This window comes from Nicotiana sylvestris, chromosome 2 (assembly GCF_000393655.2).
Source record: "Nicotiana sylvestris chromosome 2, ASM39365v2, whole genome shotgun sequence".
Taxonomy (NCBI): Eukaryota; Viridiplantae; Streptophyta; class Magnoliopsida; order Solanales; family Solanaceae; genus Nicotiana; species Nicotiana sylvestris.
This window is the reverse complement of record NC_091058.1, coordinates 130,348,959-130,360,454: the sequence shown is the minus strand read 5'-3', so window position 1 is coordinate 130,360,454 and position 11,496 is coordinate 130,348,959. Positions and strand designations below refer to the sequence as shown.

Sequence of the window (11,496 nt, the reverse complement as noted above, 5' to 3'; positions counted from 1 at the left end):
TTCAAAGTGTTGCTATTCACAAAAAAAACCAACTGTGATATGTGAACATATTGATAGAAAGTTGAATTTTTGTGGCTTTCAAGTATATGGAATCAATTGCCAGTAGTCACTTTGGTTTTTTTTATTCATTTTTTTATGTAGTCGATAAATCCAATTAATAACTTTGTACATAATGAAAGCTTACAAACAATTATAGACTCCAATATTAAGCTCAATTTTGTTTAACATTGTGTTGCGAAGGGAACCAAGTGGTTCGAAATATGTGCATGAGATTGTAATTGAGTCTTTGGCTGCTTTGGTGCGAGATGGATTGACAAACTGAAGCAAGCAATAAAAATTGAGTTCAAGCATCTTGTGTTCAAGGACGATTATGATACTAGTATAGGATATCGTTATTCTTTCATGTATATTTTTAATCAGTTTTATATGAGAGGTATATTTTTGTTCAAACTTCAAATAATTATTTTTCTCTAGATGGAGCAGACATTATCTTTTTTCCTTTCATTCTTTGTTGCCCCAGAATATGGGAGATTAAGGAGAAGATCAGATCAACTGGTGAAGTAATAACTCCTTCCCCTGAGGAGATAGCTTCAATTGCAAAATAAAGTGTTCAAGAATAGAGCAAGAGTGCAACAAGCTATGTTATGGAAGAAGCTGCTAAAATTAAAGATGTTACCATGGAAACAGAGAAAGATGGAATGGAATATGCAGGGAAAGTAACTGAAACATTGAAGTAAAATACAATAGTTGTTGGCTTAGGAGCTGCACAAGTATGACACCATGTGCGAGACGCATCATTCTATGCAAAAGTTAATGGGAATATTGGGTTTTTCCGGCAGAAGCAAAAGCGGTGATTAATTATGCTTCGTACGATGGGAAAGGATATTGAATAAATTGACGCAAAGCTTTTACTGTCCTTATTTTGTGAAGGAAATAAACTTCAATCGCTCCAAAAGAAAATGTAGCTGCTCTTTCTTGAATATCTATATTGATTTTATTTTGAATTTGAGACAAGTTTAATCCTTGATCTTTGTGTGAGTGCTTAAATATTGATGGTCTCTGGCATAAATACATTCCTATGAAATTCATATATTTGCTTTTTTGGTTAACTAGTCTTAGAGTACGCGCTTTGCGCGTGAATTCATATCGACAAATAAATTATTTTAAATAATAGTATAAATATTATTAAGTAATGAGTTCGAGTTATAAAATAAACTTTATTAGAAAAGTATAAGTTATAAGAACTTATTGCAAGAATATCGTACAAAAGATTATTGTTATTTCTATAACCTAATAGTGAAGACAAACAAATAACACGAAAATACTTTTATCATGATTTTTTAAAGATTTGTCAAATTAAATAAATTATTTTGTTTGGTCTTTTAGAGATTTTTTTTGTTGATAAAAGTCTTTTAGAGATTTGAAAATGAAGAGGTTGATCCTCATAGAAAAAAATTTATTAGTATGACATAAATTCGAAAAATGACTAATGTTGAGTGAATATTTTATAATAGTAACTTAATATATTAAAAAAAATATAGGAAGATGTAATTTGTTGGGGAAAAAGTTTAATTAATGACAATTCATTTAATTTAGAATATGTTTTATTGTTTGCTATTTCATCCTTATTGCTTCAAGTTTTATTTTTGGTAATTTCACTCTTAATACTATACTATAGTCAATAACTTTCACTGCTAGTGATCTTCTTATTAAAAAAATTAAATAATTAATTTTCAACTTGAAAAATAAATTTACTTGTATGATGAATTTTATAAATAAATTTTTTACTAATTAGTTAATTCAAAGAGTTATATTTTCCCTCAATTTTCATGAAAACAGCTAATAATTTTCTTATGCAATTTTTTAATATTATCTCATTCTTATTTTACATATTTAACAACTATTATAATTTTATCAAATAAGAACTCTACTTTCAAAAGGTAAAAAAAGTTAGTCATACATTTCATTTTTGAATTTTTGTATTTATAGAATGATTAGTGATGTTTGACTCTTGCCAACCACCTTTCTCTCTATCTCTCTTTTCTTATATTTTTAAATATTTTTTTAGTTATTTATTTTAATTATTGACTGTAGTTTTCAGATATTATGCAAAAAATAATAATTATATTTAATAGTAGTATTTATTATAATGTAAAATTATTTTTTTAATACAAAAATATTTTAGAAATAATGTTTGATTGAAGAATAAAATGATCGTTCAAATTTTCGTGGACATTTGGATCTATCAACTGATTATTTTTAGTTCTCTCACTTTTATAATAGTAATAATAATAAATAATGGATAAATTCCTTATTTTATCTCTTTAATTAGTTTTTTTCACCATATTCTCGAAATAGATTGATTAGAATTCCTCTCATAATTTTGTCCTATATGACAATGCCTCCAATTATTTATGTTGATGAGTTAGTGCTTTTTCTGTATGAGAAGATAGAGTTCGTGTTGATGCCTAGATTCAATTGGTCAAATGAAAATTGTTTGTAAAATGGTTGTTAACAAATTTATCTACTATAAAATTATTATTTAATGGATTATTTTAGTTATTAAGGATAGAAAAAGCAAAAGCAAAAGAGGAGACCATGTTTAGGACAACTAAAATATTATCGAACATGTTAAGGAGAACATATGTTGGGAAAGTTCAGTTAAATTTAATGTTAAAATTTTCTACACAGTTCAAATAAGGAAAGGTTTAATAATTAAAAGTTTAGCTAATTTCAAACTCCTTAATATTAAAAAAATAATTTAAATGACAATTTTGTGTAGTGTAATATCTATTTTTAAGGGATAAAAAAGGCGAACGACATTTCACTAAAGGCCTTCGTGCTTTTAATATAGTATAGATTCTTTTCAATATAATCACTAAATTAAGTCTGCAATATAGACCTGGTCTACTATATTATTTTTTTCCTTTAAAATAATCCGCTAGATTAAGAGACAGAATAATAATGAAAACATAAAATTTGACTCGTCGTTTAAAGATTGACAAAGAAACCTCCAAAAAATCAACTACCAAAAATCAAGTGCGAGCGATGACCGTGGTGACGAGAGCAGCTTTCAACATTAATGTCTATAAGGTATTTCACTTTCCTCTCGATCCAGTGGATCACTCATACATATATTATCTTAAAAGCTGAATTCCCAACTCCATAGTGATCATCAGTTAATTATTTCATTGCCAATTATGTCTCCGATTGTTGATTTTAGTGGCCAATTATTTAGATCCCCAAGTTCGATTTTAAAGCTATTATTCCTGAATTTCCTCGCACACAGCTTTTTTCATCATAATAATTGATGTGACATCGTGAATTAATTATATATTGAGTTTCATATGCTATTGAAAATTGAGAAGGCGATTTTAACTTTGCAATTGGTGGTCGAAGATCATTTGAATTGAGAATTGAAATGTGACTGTTCGGAATGTCGACTCAAATTTCCTTTTTCTGCTATTTGCCTTTTTGTTATGGATATTTGTTTCAGGGGGTGGTGGTTGTGGCGTGTTTTTACTAAATTATACAAATCAACTTTACCTCAATCTCAAGCTAGTTGCAGTCATACAATCTTATATATTCATTTTGCTCTAATGGTGCCCATTTCATTTCAATGCTAAATTTTTTACTTTTTAAGCTACGTCTCTTGAACTCTTCAAAATTTTCCGGGTACGTGTTAAATCCTCCAAAAGTAGTGTATTTTCTGTGGGGGTGCATCAACATTTTTGGATAGTCCGAGTAACATAGATTTTAATACATATTAGGGGTTCTCTATGATAATCATTTAGGAGAGAAGTTCAATATTGATTGCAGAATGCTGAAGGGAAAGCTTATTCTTGATATTTCTAAGAATGCAAAGATCTATGGGTTTAGGACAAAGAATGTAACGTAGCATTTCGTGTTGTGCTCCTTTTTAATCTATCTTATTTTTCCACTTGTTGCGTCAAAGAAAAATAAACCTTATAAGAGAGAGATAAGAGAATATTGATTTTGCCATTTGAAAGCAGCAGAAACTTGGATGGCTAGAAGAGTACTTGAAGAGTAGGGTTGACTTAATAATTGATATTCAAGTTGGACAAGAATTATCAACTGTTCAGGAAATTGTAAGTTTATTTACTTACCAACATTACCAAATTACTTAAACCCATCTATTAGACTTTCATAATAAAAATTGTTTATTACTGCCCATATCTCCATTGTTTTTCATTGGCAAAGGGAAAGTTAATTTACAGAGAAATTCAATTTTGAATGATTCTATTGGATGGCAACATTATGATTGGAATACTCTTAAGTGACTGACGATAATTTACAATGCTGTAAATATGGTGTAATGCTGCAAAGGAGTTCTTTGTTCAAAAACTATTAACTTTATGTATAAAAAAATACGTATTAGTTTAAATACTTGGAATTTGGTTTTATTAAATTTTACTTATTTTCTTGTAGAATATGAACTTTAGAGAATCCACTATACCTATCGACTAGCTAACCATTTTACTCTTTCCTTGAGATAATGCGTATTAGCATGTAAAGATATCCAAAACCTTCTTCAACATGTAACTTGCTTTGGTGCTTCGTGTGTGGTATTGAAGTTGTTATGCATTAGATAGATAACAAATCCCTCTTGCATGTATGTGTAATCCCCTAATGTTTATCACCACATATGTGGGTTCTAATTTAGTGTTTAAGTGTCTATGGGATTTAATATTTTAATTACACTGGAAGAATCTTATCCAGTACTATGCTGCTGTTGCTATGAAGACGTCCGGTTATTTGCTTCATCTTCAATAAATTGAATCTAGAATGACTCATTTTAGTACAGATGTAAAAGTATCTCTTGTCATCGCTTTTTTTTCTTCTACATTATCTCTTTTTTATCAAATAGAATAGTAGAGCACAATTTGAAAATGGTTCTAGTCAGTGTCACTCAGTTTTCTATCCCGCTCTTTTGCAGGGACTGATTTTGCCAAGATGCTGCTTGATTCATGCTGTAGCCTTTTGATTCTTTTACAATTCAAGTGACTGAATTAACGTTAAATCATGATGGGGTGCCTTAATCAGCAGAATGAAGTCCATTCTCCATTTTCAGAACCCAAGGATTGTACGAAATTGGTGCCTTTAAAAGGTGCCTTAGCATGTATGGTAAATTCAGAAATTGGTGCTGTTTTGGCCGTTATGAGGAGAAATGTAAGGTGGGGATTTCGTTATGCTGATGACGATGATCAGCTAGAGCATCCTCTCATCCATTCTTTCAAGGAATTGCGGAAACATATCTTCTCATGGATACATCATTGGAACAGTGTTGATCCGCTCATATATCTACAGCCCTTCTTAGATGTGATTCAATCTGATGAAACTGGTGCACCAATAACTGGTGTCGCATTGTCATCTGTTTACAAATTCTTAACCCTTGAAATAATTGATTCAGCTATCTTGAATGTGGACAAAGCTTTGCATCAGATAGTTGACACCGTAACAAGTTGCCGCTTTGAAGTGACTGATCCTGCCTCCGAGGAAGTGGTGCTGATGAAGATACTTCAGGTTCTTTTGGCTTGCATGAAAAGTAAGGCATCAGCAAATTTGAGTAATCATCACGTGTGCAACATTGTAAACACTTGCTTTCGGCTTGTTCACCAAGCTACTGCCAAAAGCGAACTACTGCAGAGAATAGCAAGACACACGATGCATGAGTTGGTGAGACATATTTTCTCTCACCTGCCTAACATTGACAGCAGAGGGCATGAATTTGATCAGCAAAGCAGATTGTGTGCTGACACAGAGGTAATTGGGACTCTTGATTTATATATTTGCATTTACTTTTTATATCTCTTTTAATCTTCCTTTGAATGAGACCATAGCTGCATGTACTAGTGATTCCTGACCAAAGTTGGCTTGTTAAACCGTACAGTTTAAATTAATAAAATCAATATTAGGATTGCAAATTTGCCTTTTGAATTGAACCTAGTGTGATTCTTATCCAAGCCTTCTTAACTTTTGTGCTCATTCACAATTAGTTGAAGCTTGCATATGGCTTACACTCAGCTCCAGATGAATTTGGGGCTAGGCCAAATACTGAAATCTGACAGAATCCGTTCTTGTTTACCGTCACTTACTTTTATGCAGGCAGGCGAAAAACAACATGAGAATGGTTGTGTTAGTGCAGAATCGACTGGTAAGTCAGTATCGGCTGCAGTTCCTTCAAATGCATCATCAGTCAGCAAGAGGGATGAAACAGCAGATGAGAAAGCTCAAAAGGAGGAGATTGCTTGTAATAGAGAAAATTCTATGATGGATCCGCATGGGATACCTTGCATGGTGGAGATATTTCATTTCCTATGTTCTCTTCTGAATGTGATGGAGTCCATTGAAATTGGTTCAAGATCCAACCCTATAGCATATGATGAAGATGTTCCCTTGTTTGCGCTGGGTTTAATTAATTCAGCCATAGAAGTAAGTGGTGCTTCTCTTGGAAATCATCCCGAGTTATTGGCTCTGATACAGAAGGAGTTGTTCCACAATCTGATGCGTTTTGGCTTGTCAATGAGTCCTTTAATTCTTTCAACAGTTTGTAGCATTGTTCTAAATCTGTATCACCATATGCGTACTAAGTTAAAACTACAGCTTGAAGCCTTATTCTCTGGTGTGTTATTGAGGATTGCCCAAAGTAAGCATGGAGCTTCTTATCAACAGCAAGAGGTTGCCATGGAAACGCTTGTTGACTTCTGCAGGCAGCTTATGTTCATGCCTGAGATGTATGCAAATTTTGACTGCGACATATCTTGCAGCAATGTATTTGAAGACCTTACAAACTTGTTATCAAAAAGTTCCTTTCCGGTCAACACTCCGCTATCAGCTTTAAATATGCTTGCCTTGGATGGTCTAGTTGCCATGATCCAGGGTATGGCCGAGAGAATAAGCCAGGATTCATTAGTTTCTGAACAAGCTTCAGTAGATCTGGGTGAATATAGACCATTTTGGACAGAGATATGCAAGGACTACAGTGATCCTAATCATTGGGTTCCATTTGTTCGTAAGATGAAGCTCATAAAGAGGAAATTGTTGATCGGAGTCGATCACTTAAACCGAGATCCAAAAAAGGGTATGGAATTTCTCCAAGGAGTGCATTTGTTACCTGAGAAACTTACCCCAAAAAGTGTAGCATGCTTTTTCAGGTATATGAATGGCATAGATAAGAATCTTATCGGGGATTTCCTGGGAAGTCATGAAGACTTCTATATTCAAGTGCTTCACGAATTTGCTGGAACATTTGATTTTCGGGACATGAACTTAGACATAGCCTTGCGAATCTTTTTGGAGACTTTCAGATTGCCTGGAGAGTCGCAGAAAATACAGAGGGTGCTTGAGGCATTTGCTGAGAGATATTACGAGCTGTCACCAAATATTCTGGCTAATAAAGATGCTGCGCTGTTGTTGTCATATTCACTTATCATGCTTAACACAGATCAACACAATACACAGGTCAAAAAGAAGATGACAGAGGAAGATTTCATCCGCAACAACCGGAGAATAAATGGAGGAAATGACCTCCCTCGGGAATTTTTGTCTGAGCTTTACCACTCCATCTGTGAGGATGAGATCCGGATTATCCCAGATCGAAATGCTGGTACCCCGATGATGGCACCAAGTCATTGGATTGGTCTAGTTCATAAATCAAGGCAAACTTCCCCGTATATTGTCTGTGATCCTGGTCCTTATCTTGATTACGATATTTTTGCTATGTTGTCTGGTCCTACGATTGCTTCCATCTCAGTGATTTTTGATAATGTGGAGCAAGAGGATGTTTGGAAAACATGTATCAATGGATACCTTGCCATTGCCAAAATTGCAGCTGCCTATAGCTTCGATGATGTGTTAAATGATTTGGTAGTATCTCTTTGCAAGTTCACTACCCTATTGCTTCCATCTTATGTTGATGAATTTATTGTTGCATTTGCGGAAGATGGTAAAGCTAGATTGGCCACATTAGCAGTCTTCACAATAGCAAACAAATATGGTGACCACATTCGTTCTGGTTGGAAGAACATCCTGGATTGCATTTTGAGTTTGCACAAATTTGGCCTTCTTCCCACACGTCTCTTTAATGATGCTGCTGGTGACTTAGAGCCTCCTGCTGATGCGGACCCAAGGAAACCTGCTGCACTTTCTCCATCACCATCTCATGTTCCTTCTTTGGCTCCATCAAGGAAATCATCTGGCTTAATGGGCGTATTTAGCCAACTGTTATATCTTGATGCAGAAGAACCTGCACCACAGCCAACTGAAAAACAACTTGCCGAACGTCAGCAGACTCTTCAGACGATTCAGAGTTGTCAAATTGATAGCATCTTTGCTGAGAGTAAATTTTTGCAAGCAGAATCCCTGTTGCAGCTTGTTCGCGCCCTTGTGTTGGCTGCGGGCCAGCCTCGCAAAGGAACTAACTCTCTGGAAGATGAAGAGACTGCAGTATTTTGTCTAGAGTTGCTTATTGCTATCACAATAAATAACCGGGACAGAATAATGCTTCTTTGGCGGGTTGTTTATGATCACATAGCAAGTGTTGTCCATTTAACAACAATGCCGTGTACTTTGGTAGAGAAGGCTGTCTTTGGTCTGCTTCGCATATGCCAAAGGTTGCTTCCTTACAAGGAAAATCTGACAGATGAGCTCCTCAAGTCTCTGCAACTTATCTTGAAGCTTGATGCTCGGGTTGCTGAGGCATTTCTTGAACAGATAACCCAGGAGGTTATGCACCTTGTCAAAGCAAATGCTATGCAGATACGATCACATACGGGCTGGCGGACAATTATATCTCTGCTTTCTTTTACTGCTCGGCATCCAGAAGCATCTGAAACAGGATTCGAGACACTATCATTCATCATGCATGACGGGGCCCACCTCTTGCCTGCTAATTACATCCTCTGTTTGAATGTGGCAGCGCAGTTTGCCGACTCTCGCATCAGAAATGTTGATCAATCTGTGAGATCTTTAAACCTGATGGCTGGATCACTTGTTTCTCTGATTAGATGGTCTCACAAGGCGAAGGAGGCACTTGGGGAGGAGGCTGCTATAAAAATGACCCAGGATATAATGGAGATGTGGCTCAGGCTGATACAAGGACTCCGAAAATTTTGTTTGGACCGGAGAGAAGAGGTTAGGGATCACGCCATCTTGATGTTGCAGGGGTGCTTGACCGGAGTTGATGGGATTCTTGTCCCGAAAGAATTGTGGTTGCAATGTTTTGATGAGGTGATATTTACATTGCTGGATGAATTACTCAATCTTGCCCAGAAGAGTTCTGTGAAGGATTACAGGAGCACTGAAGAAGCAATTGTTTTGGCCCTGAAGCTCATGTTCAAAGTGTTTTTACAGTCTTTGCAGCATCTTTTCCAGTTGACATCCTTCTGCAAACTATGGTTAGGGGTATTGGGTCTAACAGAGAGATGCATGAAGGTGAAATTCAAAGGGAAAAGGAGTGAGAAGATCCCTGAACTTATTACCGAGCTCCTAAAGAACACTCTACTTGTCATGAAAACAAGTGGAATTCTGGTGCCAAGTGATCCCAGCGGAGGAGACAGTTTCTGGAAGTTAACATGGTTGCATGTCCACAATATATGCCCATCCCTTCAATCTGAAGTATTTCCCACAAATGAATTAGAGCAGTTGGAAAAGCAGCACGTCCAAGCAGGTTGTAGTCCTCTTGCAGAGGGAAATGTTCTCGTCTCCCCCTAATAATAGCACAGCTTGAAGATAAAGTTCCCATCGAGAGGGCTTTCGTATAGTGAAATTGACATATTCTTTGTTGGCACCATCATTAGCATAATTAGATGGTGAATTTTGCAGCTGAGAGCCGTTAAGCTTAACAGATCTATTGAAGCACCATTTGGGAGCTGCAGGAGCAAATCCAGTATCAGCTTCTTCGCTGTTTCCTTTGGTTTACAGTTGTGATATCTTCATCTAAAAGCTTTATAGTGCTTTCATTTCACTCTTTAAAAGGCATATATGCAGCCCTGTTGGCTGTCGATACAAGATTTAAGGGGGTTACTTTAATGCAATTTTGTGCCTCCATCGCGGGTCTGATAGTTTTTACCATTTTTGCTGTACAATACTAGCATACTAGTACAAATTAGTGAATGATAATACAAATTGTCCCGATCAGGTTGATACATAGTTTTCTTGAAATGATATATATATATTCCGATTTCATCTCCAATGTTGATTAGTTCCCTGAATTTTCTCAGTTTTTCCGGTGTTTTATGCTATATGGTGCTGCTGTTGGAGGTTGGGTGGTAAATTCAGATACTTATGCGAGGTAGAATAAAAAATTATTCTAGTCTACCACTCTACGTAGAAGTAGGATAAAACATTGATCATTTGCCAAGAGCGGAGCAATGTTATCTGCTATCAGTTTTTTAAAAAATGTACTCGTAATCTTTCTTGAAATGTTGACTATTTTAGTCAAAGTACCCTCATTTTTACTTGTAATGGAATTTTTAATCTATTTTCAACTGAAAAAAAAAAAATCAATGTAAGAACCATTTATTCCTCTTCTCATCAGTTTACAACTTCAAAATGTAGAAATCGATTTAGTAAGTCTTTGAGGAAAATACAAGTTGAAAAACTGACTTTAGTAATTTGAGAAAAATACAAGCTGATAATGTTCAAAATTGTTTATCTGGAAAAATGATGAGGAAAAAACATAAATAGACAAAATTTAAGAAAAAACTTCACAAACCTGGCAGTAGAAGGTATTTTACACATGTGGCAATTAAATAAATACATTCCCTGGCAGATAGCTTAAATCATGGACCCATAATCACGTACCTCAAGCATTAATTTCCTTAAAAAAAGGAATTAAGTTACACTATAAAAAAGACTTGTACTTATTTATTATTCACATTTACATTATCTGTTCGTTCTCATTTACAAAAAAAAAAATGAAAGTATGAGACTAAAAAATCTGGAATATAATGTATAACATTATACATGTAGAAGCCTGGATTATAATCTCATAATTGTGATAATATATGCTGTATAAATCATGTATAAATTATAATAAACTATGTATAAATTACAATAGATAACTTATATATGATATAAACCATGTATAAATTACACCGGATAATATACCAAGTAAAAATCACGTATATATTTATATTATAATTTATCATGAATTTTTCAACCATTGTATATATTGATTGTGTATTAATATAAATAATAATGGATAATAAATATATATATATATGAAATACATATATATAGTATTATAATAGTATATAATTATGTATAAATGTGTATATATAAGATATAATGATGAAATTTAATAGTGTATAAATTATAATAAAATTCTAATATGATAATATACACAACATAATAATGGTATTTAATAGTGTATAAATCACAATACTATTTCTTTTGGAAAAAGATGGCATAAATGAGCGAAATAGAGGAAAACCTCTTTGAGATTTTTGGGTTTATGGAAAGAGAGACGGAAAC

General features: G+C 34.2%; 1 protein-coding gene across 2 annotated transcripts; it reads left to right on the top strand.

The window, feature by feature from the left end:
* The first annotated feature begins 2,986 nt into the window (after positions 1 to 2,986).
* On the top strand, positions 2,987 to 10,213 carry LOC104236979 (ARF guanine-nucleotide exchange factor GNOM-like). 2 transcript variants are annotated; one of them, XM_009791037.2, is made up of 4 exons: positions 2,987 to 3,093; positions 4,014 to 4,109; positions 4,958 to 5,784; positions 6,127 to 10,213. In XM_009791037.2, the coding sequence occupies exons 3-4, from the start codon at positions 5,044 to 5,046 to the stop codon at positions 9,730 to 9,732; spliced, it is 4,347 nt and encodes a 1,448-aa protein (XP_009789339.1). In that variant the 5' UTR covers positions 2,987 to 3,093; positions 4,014 to 4,109; positions 4,958 to 5,043; the 3' UTR covers positions 9,733 to 10,213. The 2 variants fall into 2 exon arrangements, with proteins under 2 accessions (XP_009789339.1, XP_009789338.1); XM_009791036.2 differs by lacking the exon at positions 4,014 to 4,109.
* Positions 10,214 to 11,496: the final 1,283 nt, after the last annotated feature.